At 49.9% G+C, this 14195-nt stretch overlaps 1 protein-coding gene across 1 annotated transcript in view; it reads left to right on the top strand.

Annotated features, from left to right (window-relative positions):
* Window positions 1-14195, top strand: part of SCAPER (S-phase cyclin A associated protein in the ER) — a 412160-nt gene that overhangs the window by 197874 nt on the left and 200091 nt on the right. Inside the window, exon 21 of the mRNA XM_062206396.1 lies at window positions 2926-3062. Coding sequence (XP_062062380.1) covers window positions 2926-3062 — 137 coding nt within the window. The remainder of the gene's footprint in view (window positions 1-2925; window positions 3063-14195) is intronic.

Raw genomic sequence — 14195 nt, 5'->3', positions numbered from 1 at the left:
TCTGTATCTACTGCAGCTGTGGGTCTGTATGTACTGCAGGGGTGTGTCTGTATCTACAGCAGGGGTGGGTCTGTATCTACTGCAGCTGTGGGTCTGTATGTACTGCAGGGGTGGGTCTGTATCTACTGCAGGAGTGGGTCTGTATCTACTGCAGGGGTGGGTCTGTGTCTACTGCAGGGCCTCGTGACTGCCTGGCCTGTGGGAGCACGTGTGGGGTGTGGGTCTGTGTATCTACTGCAGGAGTGGGTCTGTATCTACTGCAGGTGTGGGTCTGTGTATCTACTGCAGGGGTGGGTCTGTATGCAGTGCAGGTGTGGGTCTGTGTATCTACTGCAGCTGTGGGTCTGTGTATCTACTGCAGGGGTGGGTCTGTATCTGCTACAGCTGTGGGTCTGTGTATCTACTGCAGGAGTGGGTCTGTACTGCAGCTGTGGGTCTGCATCTACTGCAGGGGTGGGTCTGTATCTACTGCAGGAGTGGGTCTGTATCTACTGCAGCTGTGGGTCTGTGTATCTACTGCAGGGCCTCGTGACTGCCTGGCCTGTGGGAGCACGTGTGGGGTGTGGGTCTGTGTATCTACTGCAGGAGTGGGTCTGTATCTACTGCAGGTGTGGGTCTGTGTATTTACTGCAGAGGTGGGTCTGTATGCAGTGCAGGTGTGGGTCTGTGTATCTACTGCAGCTGTGGGTCTGTGTATCTACTGCAGGGGTGGGTCTGTATCTTCTACAGCTGTGGGTCTGTGTATCTACTGCAGGGGTGGGTCTGTATCTGCTACAGCTGTGGGTCTGTGTATCTACTGCAGGGCCTCGTGACTGCCTGGCCTCACATTTGGGGTGTGGTGTCATCGCCTTGTAGTGAGAGGCCATCAGCCACATGACCTGCTGTGGACGTAGGCACAGGAGAGGTGGAGCTGGCCTGGGGGCTGGGATTTTGCCTTGCAGGTTTGAGGGAAGTGAGGGGCGAGGGAGTCGGGCACATGCAGCAGGGTGATGGCAGCGATGGGCAGCCAGTGCCATGGTTCAGATATTCATTTGGGTGTTGAGTGTCCCCCGTGTTGAAGGCTTGGTCCCCGAGGTGGCCCTGTTGGGAGGTGAGGGAGACAGGAGGTGGAGCCTGGTGGGAGCTCCTTAGGTCGCTGGAAGTGGGACCTACAGTGAGTGCCCCCGCCGGACCCGACTCCCCCAGTCCCATGTTGCACTCCTCATCTCCCGGAGTCTGCTGAGATGACCTCCTCCTCTCTTCCTGCCGCTCCCCACTCAGGGCTCAGTGCACATGTGCCCAGTACCTGAACACGGAAACTCTGTCCTTCCTTCACGGCTCAGACGGTACACGTGTGCCCAGTGCCTGAACACGGAAACACTGTCCATCCCTCATGGCTCAGACGGTACACGTGTGCCCAGTGCCTGAACACGGAAACGCTGTCCTTCCTTCATGGCTCAGACGGTACACGTGTGCCCAGTGCCTGAACACGGAAACGCTGTCCAGCCCTCACGGCTCAGACGGTACACGTGTGCCCAGTGCCTGAACACGGAAAGGCTGTCCAGCCCTCACGGCTCAGACGGTGCACGTGTGCCCAGTGCCTGAACACGGAAAGGCTGTCCAGCCCTCACGGCTCAGACGGTGCACATGTGCCCAGTACCTGAACACGGAAACACTGTCCATCCCTCACGGCTCAGACGGTGCACGTGTGCCCAGTGCCTGAACACGGAAACGCTGTCCTTCCTTCATGGCTCAGACGGTACACGTGTGCCCAGTGCCTGAACACGGAAACACTGTCCTTCCTTCATGGCTCAGACGGTACACGTGTGCCCAGTGCCTGAACACGGAAACGCTGTCCTTCCTTCATGGCTCAGACGGTACACGTGTGCCCAGTGCCTGAACACGGAAAGGCTGTCCAGCCCTCACGGCTCAGACGGTACACGTGTGCCCAGTGCCTGAACACGGAAACGCTGTCCATCCCTCACGGCTCAGACGGTACACGTGTGCCCAGTGCCTGAACACGGAAACGCTGCCCAGCCCTCACGGCTCAGACGGTACACGTGTGCCCAGTGCCTGAACACGGAAAGGCTGTCCAGCCCTCACGGCTCAGACGGTGCACGTGTGCCCAGTACCTGAACACGGAAAGGCTGTCCAGCCCTCACGGGATAGCAGCCGTGTGTTCTTCAAGCCTTCTGTCATCACCCTGAGTGAACAGGGATCTGCTGTGGCCCTTTGAGCTCGTTAGGGTTCTTAACCTCTAATAGACTGTTAGGTATAATAGCTTTTTTTATATATAAAGGATTGATTGATTTATTTGAAAGACAGAGTGACAGAGGTCTTACATCTGCTGGTTCATTCCCCAAATGGCCATATCAGCTGAGGCTGGGCCAAGCCAAAGCCAGGAGCTAAGAACTCCATCTGGGTCTCGCATGTCGGTAGCAGGAGCCCAAGCCCATGGCCCGTCTTCTGCTGTTTGCCTGGGCACAGTGACAGGGAGCTGAGTCACGCCAAGCGGCCAGGACTCAAATCAGCGCTCTGGGAAGGGATGTGGGTGCCACAGATCGCGGCTGATCCCTCCGCACCACAACACTGGCCCTCGTGTGGCAGTGTTGTGTGTGTATTTACCTTTCCTCCTACATTTGTGTGGTACTGTGGACAAGGGAGGTGTCCTTACACTTGTTTCCTTAGCAGTTAACACAGTTGTGGGCAGCAGAGGTTCGGTAAGTTAGTGAAGTCCCAAGTGGAACAGTTTCTTAGAACAGTTCCCAAATGCGTCGTGGAAGCGACTGCTATGTAGAGAGAACTTCTGGTGTCATTTCTGTGTGCCGCTGCGTACGGAGCGGGGCGCCCGGCAGCCCTCCGGCGGCACGTCTGTGTGCCGCTGCGTATGGAGCGTGGCGCCCGGCTGCCCCGTCACGCGTGTCACTTCCTGTGCTTACCTTGCAGGAGCATCTGTCCCTGAAGAAGTACATTGTTGACGTTGTGGTTGAAAGTGCGGCTCCCGCAGAGCCTCTGAAAGATGGAGAAGACAGACAAAAAAATAAAAAGAAAGCCAAGAAGATCAAAGCCCGGATGAACTCGAGGTACTTTAAATATCCTTATCAACAAAAGCAAGCTCCTTAGTGGTGCACCCTTCCTTTAATGTAAATCCAAGGAGGGCAAAAACAAGTTTAACGTTGTTTGCCTCCAGAAAGCCTTGGAAATGACCCTGATGAGCCTAATTTATAGCCACTTTCTCTGATTGAGAAGGAAAACTGCATATCGATCTGAAGCCCTTGGTTTCACCTGGTAAGAGCTCTTCCCATAATTGGACGCCAGCGCCCTGCCAAACTTGCGCCTCTTCAGCACACAATGGTATGTTTCAGGATGTGTAAACCAAGCCTATTTTTCTTTCCAACTATTGATTTTTAAATGAAGTATCAAAGAAAATCAATAGCAATCAACAAATAGAAGTCTGCTGGCTGCAGTCAAACCCCATGACTGGGTGTAATCAATTTGCTTGCCTGTCACAACAAGAAAAAGTTCAAGAAATATCTTCAGATGGCGAGTGAGTTGTCAGACCTGCAGTTTGTCACCAGGCTGCAGAGTGACACGTGGAGAGCAGGCAGCCGTGTCGTGCATCTTTGCCTCACGAGCCCCAGGGTCGCCCGGTGACTGATGGGTCTTGTCTTCTTCGGTAGCTAATCCTGTGCTGCTTGCAGGGCGGTGTTCTCACTACGTCTTTGGACTTTCATCCCTGAATGCCTCAAAGATGGAGAAGCCTGACCCCTGGGCCTGGGGAAATACAGAGCTAGGGTCATGGTGCCTCGCTGCGGTTTCCGTGTTCAGGCGGTGGCCCCAGCGCGTCCAGTTCGCCTTCCAGAGTCCGTGAGAACCTTAGAGTGTTCATGTATGTGGAGACAGGGAAGGCTGTCTTGCTGTTAGCTTTTGGAACCCCCCCCCCCCCGCCCCAGTTCCTAAGAATCGTTTCATGGCAGGCTTCGGGGCTCTTACCTTCGTTGCTTGTTCCTGCTAAGAACTTGCTGACCTCCTACTTGACTGCATTAGAGTCTGTTCTTTGGGTTTTTTCTTCTTTTTTTTTTTTTAATGATTTATTTATTTTACTTGAAAGGCAGAGTTAGAGACAGAGAGAGAGAAAGAGAGACGGAGGGAGAGGGGTAGAGACAGAGGTTTTCCATCTGCTGGTTCACTCCCAAAATAGCCACAATGGATGGAGCTGGGCCAGTCTGAAGCTGGGAGCTTCTTCCAGGCCTCCCACATGGGTGCAAGGACCCAAGCAGTCGGGCCATCCTCTGCTGCTTTCCCAGGCGCATTAGCAGGGAGCTGGATCGCAGCAGCTGGCTCTCAAACCAGTGCCCATGTGGGGCGCTGGTGCCGCAGGAGGCGGCTTTCCCGGACGCCACAGGTGCTCGTTTATTTTAAAGGCAGAAGACAGGACAGACAGCGAGCTCTTCTGTCCACTGACTGACTCCCCAGTTCCTGCAGTAACGGTGGCTGGGCCAGGCCAAAGCCGAAGAGCCTGGAACTCGATCCTGGTCTCCCAGGTGGGTGGCAGGGACCATTAGCTGTCACCTCGTAGGGTGCGCCTTCCCCGGAAGCAGCAGCAGAGGCAGGCCTGGAACCAGGCCTCCGGCGTCTGAACTGCTGCACCCAGCGCCCGCCCCTCCTGTCTTCCCTATGTGCGCGTCCCTTTAAGGAGCGCACCTGATGCCATGGCTTTAAATGCCCTCCACGTGCTGACTGCCCATTGGATGTCTTCAGTTGTCCTCACACTTAGCATGTCACAAACAGACCTGTGCCGCCTGTCCCCGCAAGCCCAGCTCAGTCCACATGTGCTGGGGCCAGAGCTCCTGAAATCGTCTTGGCCCCTTCCCTGCCACACCCTACGTCCCATGTAACTACACGCGTTGTTTCCTTTGCTTTAAAATATGTCTGGGGGATGGGCGTTTGACCCAGCGGAGATGCGCATGTCTCCTATCAGGGGCCTGGATTCAAGTCCTGGCTCTGTTCCTGGCCCAGCGTCCTGCTTATGCAGGCCCTGAGGCAGCATCCATTGGAAGACCTGGATGGCGTTCCCAGCTCCCAGCTGTAGCCCAGCCAAGCCCAACTGCAGCTGTTGCAGGTGGTGGGGAGTGAGTAAACCAGGTGGTAGGCGCTCTTTCTCTATATCTCTGTCTCTCAAATAAAAATAAGTAAATAAAACATGTGGAGAATTTGACTGTGTCTCTCTAACCTAACCGCTTCCGTCTTCTCCCTCCTGGTTTGCTGTAGTCGCCCCCTGATGAGTCTGACATCCAGCCAGAGCGAGCTCTTTAAAATGACAGAGCGTATCACACCCTTCTGGGACGCAGGGCTTCCGTGGTCCAGGCTTCCCCGTCCAGAAGGCTCGTGTCTCATGGGTCCTTGCAGCCGGCTGCCTCACCACCTGCCCACCTGACCACCTGCCGGTCTGTGCCCACATAGCGGCTCCCAGAGAGGCTGTCTATTAGGGTCTTACTTGTTGTGTAAACAATACCTGTTGACCCAAAAACAAATCACCATAGGAAAAAAATATCTGTAACTGCTGCTAGTGGTATATTGATGTTTTATTCATATTTATCTCTGTTGACCAGCTGGATGGATGTAAGGTCTGATTTCTGTTTTTTCCTCTAAAGTAGGACTCCTTTGAGTGAAACATAGAGTTGTCACCTGTGGAGGTTCTGGAGTTCTGACTGTCTGGATACCCATGTAGTGCACAGTCTGTGAGAACATGTCCCCACTCCCCGGTTCCTTTGTGCCTCCTTGCAGTCGCTCTCCCACCGCGCCTTGGCACTCACTCAGCTGTTGTCTCTCAGCGTTGGTTACGTTTGCCTGTCCTGGACACTCACGCTCCCTGTGGCTGGCACTTGCTGGGGTACTGGCTGAGTTACCGTGGTGTTGTCGCCTGTCGCCTGTGGTGTGCGTGCTATTTGTTACCTTTTCATTGCTGAGTGTGTGCAGTGGACATGGATGTAGTAAAGTTGTTTGTCCATTCATCTATTGACAGGCGGTTTTCTGTTCCGGGTATTTGTAAAGTGCCTGTCAAGTCTTTGGGTAAACATACGTCTTCGTGTGTTTGGGGGGAATGCCTAGAGCTGGCATTGCCGACCTTTGCCATAGCTCTTGTGCCGACGTATGCTGCCATCAGTCTGTGCAAGTTCCAGTCACCGTGCAGTCTTGCCAATATTTGGTATTCTTATTTTAAAAGTGTTAGCCTAATCCTGCTGGGACTGTAGTGTCTTCTCATTGTAGTCCCAGTTGCGTTTCCCTGGTGACTGATGACAGACACTGAGCATCTTTTCCTGTGCTTTGCTGTCTCACTAGTCATTTACTTGAAAGAGAGAAATGGCCCCCTGCCAGTGGGTCACTCCCCACACGCTGGCAACAGTGAGGCTGGGCCGAGCCCAAGCAGGGGCCTCCAACACAATCCAGGTCTCCCACGTGGGCAGCAGGAACCCAGGCACTTGAGCCATCACTGCCGCCTCCCAGGGTCTGCATTAGCAGAAACCTGGAGTCAGGAGCAGAGCCAGGAAAGCGAACCTGGGCTGGGAAGAAATGGGAGGACAGAGAGAGGGAGGGACAAGAGGGAGGGGTAGAGGGACGGAGGGAGAGACTCTCTATATGTATAAGTGTGACTGAATACGTGAGAAATCAAAGTGAGTACTTTGATTAGTATGTTTATTTTGGATACAAAAACACACAGAAAGGGTCTGTCTGACCTGAACTGACCAGAGTGGAGAGTGGGGAAGACGGGATTCTGGCTTAGAGCTTTGAGGTGAAGCCTAGTGTCAAATCTAATTTGAAGACATTTTTAGCACTCATTCGTCCATCTTTTCTATATTTGCTTGCTTACTTGGTAACCCTAAGGGATTTATAATTTCTTTTTTTTTTTCAAGATTTTATTTATTTGAGAGGTAGAGTTACAGACAATGAGAGGGAGAGACAGAGAGAAAGGTCTTCCTTCCATTGGTTTACTCCCTAAATGGCTGCAATGGCCGGAGCTGCGCCAGTCCGAAGCCAGGGGCAGGTGCAGGGGCAGGGGCCCAAGCACTTGGGCCATCCTCTACTGCTTTCCCAGGCCACAGCAGAAAGCTGGATTGGAAGAGAAGTGGCCAGGACTAGAACCGGCGCTCCTATGGAATGCTGGCGCCACAGGCAGAGGATTAACCTACTACACCACAATGCCAGCCCTAGGGATTTGTCATTTCTAACCCCATCAGTTTGTAATGTATCAGCAAAGCTATGTTGTGCACATGAATAACCTTTCTGAGAGGCTAAGTGTTCAGAATAACACAAGAACAAGTGTTGGGTGAACTCGGGGAGAGCAGGCTTAGGTATGACTGAGATAGGGAAAACTGCTGGCAGCATTGATGATGGCAGGAAAAACTGACAGCTTATGAGCAGAAACACTGGCTGACATCTCACACTGCTCCAAGGGAGGATGGTTGTGAGCAAGATGCACATAGTGTGCACTGTTCTTTGTGTCGTATTCCTGAGGACAAAGGTGCAGGTGACTGACCGGGCCCGTGGGGCCACCGCCCGAGCAGGCTGCGGTGACGTGCAGAGCCACCAGCTCACGCTCTGAACCCCGTGGAGGACTGCAATACCTCTAGTTTACACCTCCTGCTTATCTGGGTTGTATTTATCATGTTAGAAATCAAAAGTTAGAAATTAGGGAAAAAAAGGTAGATCATTTATAAATAATGAATCCAATACTTGTTTACCTGAGCAGCACATTTTTGTAAGAAAAGTAACTACCTCCGCAATAAAACAAATTGTGAGAAGAGTCCCACTGTGTTATATTTTCAAAGATCTCTCATCTTGCGCCCGACGCGAGCTGGGTCTCACTGCGCTGCGTGCAGTCTGCGGTGGTGTCAGTGCCACTGTCTGCCGGCACCAGGACGCGAGGCAGGTGCTCGGTCCCGTGTGGTTACCTCTGAAGGACTCTCGGACCCGGGGCCAGGCCATCCTCCGGAAGCTGCGGCCTGCTGTGTGAGAAAGAACTCAGCCAGGGATACAGCCAGGAAGGAGTCCCCGTCCCCCAGGCCCTTCCCTGGGCTTCAGCCTGTTCAGTCGGATTCACTTGGGCTTAGCTCAGAAATCGACCTGTCAGTTCTCACGTGTGCATAACAGTTTGCCATAGCTGCTGTTTATGGAAATTTAGTGTCCTGCTGTCTTAGCACTACAAAAGATGTTAAGAATTGAGCGAGTTTTTACCTCTTCATCTTACAAATGAGGACAGTTGAGGCTAATGAAGAACAGTGACTTTAACGTCGTGCAGTGAACCAAAAACTTCCTCACAAGAGGTAATCAGACGGTACCACAACAAGTACTGGAGTTAAATACCAAATGGTTTGGCACAGGCCGCACGTCAGGGGAGACGGAGTGGGTGTCGCACGTGAGGGCAGCAGGCCTGGCCCCCAGCGTGCCGCAGTACAGCTCCACCAGTCAGCGCTCTGCCAGTCGGCGCTCTCCGGGGAGAGCCCAGGGAAACCAGTGGACAGCATGTCCATCGTCAACATCTGTTCATCGTTTCAGATTGATGTTTATTTTTGTATTTAAAAAAGCAGCCTCCTAACCTTGCTTTCTGAACGGGTCTGTTGGGATTGATCGAGCATGACTGCCCCCTGGCGGCAGTATCCTGTGTGAAGAAAATGTCACAAACGTCTCAGACCCCGAGGCTGCGCTTCCGCGTTCACAAAGTCCAGACGACAGCATCAGAGGTACAGAATGCAGCAGGGCCCAGTGAGGGGCAGCCTAGGATTCCCCTTAGCTAGCTCCTGTGATAACCGGGGAGCAGCATCGGGACAGTGGTGCTTTGGCAAGGTTTGCCATCTGCGCTGTGCTGGGAAGATTAGAAGGGTGCGAGACCGGTCGGCCGTGGCACTCGCCTCAGCCACAGAGAGGAACCAGAGCAGGAAGGGGACTGAGAAAACTTGAGTAAAGACTGCTGGGGCCCCTGTTTTATTTATTTTTAAAAGATTTATTTTTATTTGAAAGGCAGAATGACACAGAGGGAGGGAGAGTTGGAGAGAAAGAGGGTTCTTCCATCCTCTGGTTCACTCCTCAGATGGCTGCAATGGCCAGGGTTGAGCCTGGCTGAAGCCAAGAGTCAGGTGTTTCTTCCAGGTCTCCCACGTGGGTGCAGGGGTCAAGGCACTTGGGCCATCTTCCACTGCTTTCCCAGGCCACAGCAGAGAGCTGGATTGGAAGTGGGGCAGCTGGGAGTTGAACCAGCACCCATTTGGGATGCTAGCACTGCAGGTGGTGGCTTAACCCACCATGCCACAGTGCTGGTCCGGTCCCAGCAATGGGGCCCTTAAACAGCACAGAGATTCATAGCGCACTGCATCTCCTGCCCAGGTCCCAGGCTGGGACGAGGGGCCTCCGTACGGTCAGGAGAAGGTGAGACAGAGCGCTCAGTGACCCCGGCCCTGCTGCCGACCAGCAGCCCTGAGGACAGCAGGATTCCGCTGTCCTCACACACTGCGTCCGGTCTGGAAAGCTCACTGCAGTCCAAGCAACTGCTTACTCCAAGAAAGAAACCCACGTTGCCCCCACTCAGCGCAGACCTGAGCTGCCAGAGCGCGGCGATTGCTAAACTCCAATCTGTGTGAGGAGCTCGTAGACAGCCCTGGTTGCTGCCAGAAGCCCCCAGACCCAGCGCACCTCCCTGGACAGAGAGCAGAGCCTTCGTCTGGCAGCGCTGGGGTTGTTGTGCACAAGCCCTGTGCGTCAGCAGGGGGGTTCCCCTCTGCGGCTCAGGGCTGCATGCCGACAGCCCTGCCTGGGCCTGAGGAAGTCCCTGGCTGCGTCTCGAGGCCCAGGGCATAAGCGAGCAGCATCACCCTTGCTCAGCCTGTGCGGTCACCTAGGGAGGCAGAAAGAAACGGAGTATACAAAACCATCAGTGAGCAATAACAAAATGAGAGGAGTTTGTTCTAAATCTATCAGTATAAACCTTAAACATAAGCAGATTAAATTCCCTACTCTAAAGACGAATTGGTTACCTGGGTAGTAAAGCAGGCAGTCAAGAACTGTAACAGATATATAGTAATAAAAGGGTTAATTCATCAAGGAGACATACATGTATATGCACCAACATCACACCACCCAAATATGTAAAGCAAATATTATTAGCTCTGAAGTGAGAGTTCAACTGAAATAGTAGTGAGGGACTTCGGCATTCATCAGTGGACAGACAATCCAGTTAATCAGTGACGTTTCAGAGCTGAACCACGCTGTAGAGCAAATGGAGCTGAGCCATGAACTGAACATTTCACCGTGTGTGAAGAAAGTGCGTTCTCCCTAGCGTCACGCGGAGCAGTTGCCAGGTTTTCCTTGTGTTGGGCTCTGTCAGGTCTCCATAAATCTTGAGAAAACCAAAGCCATACCATGTAAATAACAACAGACTAAAAGCTAGACATGAACAAAAACAGGGGAAATTGACAAATACATAGAAACTGAACAACATGCTTCATAATGACCAATGGTGAATCATTGAAGAAATTAAAAAAGAAAAGTTTCTCAAAACAAATGAAAATGAAAATACAACATGTCTAAGTCTGTGGGTTACAGCAAAAGCAGTATTAAGAGGAAAGTCTTTTGCAATAAATGTATTTTTTTAAATTATAGTTATTTCAGATAAACTCAATGCAACTGAATAACGGTAAAGCAAAAGCAAATCCAACCCAAAATTAGGAGGCTGGAAATAATAAGCTTCAGAATAGAAATAAATGATGATCAAAAGGTATCAGAACGGAAAGCTGTCTTTTTGAAAAGCCAGACTAACCAAAAGTAAAACCTATCGGAGATGAAAAAGGAGACATTACAAATGTTAGCACAGAATCATTACGAATGATACCATAGACCAGCCCTTTGTTAACAGCTTGGAAAACCTTGAAGAAATGGATAAATTCCTGGCTGTATAACATTTACCCCGATTGAATCAAGAAGATGCAGAAAAGCTGAACACCCGTCTGGATGCAGGCAGAGTGAAGCGGTAATTACAAGTCTCCGTCAGAGAAAAGTGCAGGACCTGATGGCTGTCCAGCTGAAGTCTGCAAAACTGATTCCAAAAACCTGAAAAGGATGGAACTCGGCCAGACTCGTTCTGCAAGGCCAGCATGACTGGGATTCCAAAACCAGATGCAGGACAAAGACTGCAGGCCAATATCTCATGTGAACATGCAGGAAATCCCAGCCAACTACTAGCAAACAATCTAGCAGCGCACCAACAAGATACAGGAGTAGGACTGTGGGCCAGTGGCCTGAGTGGTGGTTGCAGACCCACGTCCCACGTCGGAACGCCTGGGTTTGTGTGCCAGCTCTGCTTCTGATGCAGCCTCCTGCTAACACACACCCTGGGAGGCAGCAGGGGACGGCTCCAGTGTCTGGGTCCCTGCCTTTCATGTGGGAGACCTGGATTGGGTTCCCACCTCCTGGCCTTGGCCCCAACCAGGTGCCATTGCAGTCATTTGGGGCAGGGAATCCGGGGATGAGAGCTTTCTCCATCTCTGCCTGTCAAATAAGTTAAAACTTAAAAAAAAAAAAAAAAAAAAAAAAGGCCACGCATCACAATCAAGTGGGATTTATCCAGGGATGCAGGGATGGTTCAGCAGTCACAAACCAATAAATGTGATCCGTCACTCAGCAGAATGAACAAGGGCCATATGATTATTTCAGGAGATGCAGAAAAAACATTTGGTAAGGTTACCTATCCCTTCATAATTTATGGTGGAAAAAAAGCTCTAAACAAATTAGATATGGGGGAAAGGACTATATATAGGAACCCACAGTCAGTGTCATACTGAATGAGAAAAAAGCCTAAGATCTGAAACATGACAAGGATGTCCACTTTCTTTGCTCTTGTTCAATATAATATTGGAAATCTTAGCACGAGTGATAGTGAAAGAGAAGGAAGTAACGAACATTGAAGTTTAAATGAAGAAGTAAAACATACATAGTTGCAGATGACAACCTAAATACTCTGCCAGAAGCTGTAGAACTGATAAATTCATTAAATGTGTAGGGCACAAAATTGACATGGGAAAAACAATGTTTCTTTACAAATTAAATTCTGCCTGAAAGGAAAAGCAGTCCTAGCTACCAAAATACATTTAGGAATAAATTTAACCAAAGAAATGAAAGAGCTCTATGATGAAAATTATAAAACATTGATGAAATAAATCACAAAAGACATAAAAAATGGAATGATACTCCATGTTCATGGATGGGAAGAATTAATTCTGCTCAGATGTCCATAGTACCCTCAGTAGACTACAGATCAAATGTAACCTCTACCAAAATACCAATGATATTCTTTATACAAATGAAAAAAAACTCTAAAACTCATGTGGAACCACAGAAGACCTAGAACAGACAGAGATCCTGAGCAAAACTAAGTAAGTACAGAAAGGTAGAGACATCACAATACCTGACTACAAAGCATGGCATGTTGGTTTAAATAGTGTGGTGCTGGCATGTATGCCAGGACACAGATCAGTGGAACAGGATAGAGAACTCAGAAATCAATCCATGTACCTACTGCCAAATGATTGTTAAAGAAGGTACCAGAAACATATGTTGGAGAAAGGACAGCCTCTACAAGAAGTGGTGTTGGCAAAACTGGACATAATTACATAGGAAAATGAACTTAGATCATTACCTCTTACCATACACAGAAATCAAGATCAAAGACATTAATGTAAGACCTGAAACTGTGCTATTGCTCACAGAAAACATAGGGGAAACACCAAAGGATGTTGGTGTAGGATGTGAGTTATTGGGTTAAGACCCCCAAAGCCACAGGTGACAAAAGCCCAACTAAACAAGTAGGATCATGTCAAACTAAGAAGCTTCTGCACCACCAAGCGAGCAGTCGACAGGGTGGAGGGACAGGCAGCAGAGTGGGAGAAAGTATCTGGAGACTGTTTATCCAAAAGGATTAAAACCCCAAGTATTGGGGAACTCAACGAAGTCAACAAGAAAAAGTGACCAGTGTGTTTAAAACATGTGCAGAGGATCTGAACACATGCTTCTCAAATGGAGGAATGCAGGTGGCCAGAAGGTGTGGGAAGATGCTCAGTACCAGTGGCAGTTAGCAAAGCGCAAACTACACCACAGTGGCACGTCACCTCCCGAGTTAGAAAGGCGACTTTGAAGCAGGCAGAAAGTAACAAGTGCTGGCAGGAATGTGGAGAACAGGAAGTTCTTACTGTTGGTGGGAATACAAATTAGTACAGTGACTATGGCAAATAGTGTGCAGATTTCTTAAAAACTAGAAACAGCAGTGTTGTGTGACCCAGCAATCCCACTACTGGGTATGTATCCAAAGAAATGAGGCTGTTGCGTCAGAGAGCTACCTGCTGTCCTGTGTGTACTGCAGTGTTATGCACAGGAACCAAGATACAGAACCAGTCACGGTGTCTGTCCACAGATGAGTGACTAAAGAAAACCATGGTCTACATACACAGTGGAATATTATTCAGCCTAAAAAGTAAAAAAGGATGAAATCCTGTCATTTGCAGCAAAATGGATGGAATTGGAGAACATCGCACTAAGTGAAGTTAGCCAGACACAGGGAGACAAATACCACATATTCTCCCTCATGTGTGATAGCTTAAAAAACTCAGTCTGATCACAGAGTAGTGATTCCCCACGGCTCAGTGGGGTGAGGGGGATAAGGTGATGCATCAAAGCACCAAAGTTATGTTGGAGGCGTACCAAGTTCCTGGTGCTGACACAGCACAGTGAGGGGACTTGGTCCGCAGTACCCTGTTACGTGTTCTCTGAGAAGACACAAGAAAGGAGCTCCCAGGCTCCAATGGTAAGATAAGCACAAAGAGAAGGATCTGTTCGTTAGCCTGGGTTGATCAGCTCGCAGTGTATACATGTAGTGGAATGTCGCACTGTCCCCCATGAACGTGTATCATTCTTATTCATCAGAAGGAACATTTTGGGGCTGACACTGTGGCTTTGCAGAGGCCGGCAACAAAAAGAATGCTTTTAAAGGTAAATTTAGACTCTTAATAAAGAAGAAAGAGAAAGGAGTAGGTTATTTTACCAATCTAGGTGTAAAGTGATAAGAATTTGTATGTTATTACATGGTACTGTGGAAGACATGAGGAAAGAAATCATGATGCATTTGATTATTTTTGATATATTGATTATTTGAGAAACAAGAATAAAGTATAAAT

Source organism: Lepus europaeus, chromosome 11 (assembly GCF_033115175.1).
Source record: "Lepus europaeus isolate LE1 chromosome 11, mLepTim1.pri, whole genome shotgun sequence".
NCBI classification, from domain to species: Eukaryota; Metazoa; Chordata; class Mammalia; order Lagomorpha; family Leporidae; genus Lepus; species Lepus europaeus.
Note: the sequence above shows the minus strand (reverse complement) of the source record. Positions and strands in the feature narration are given on the sequence as shown.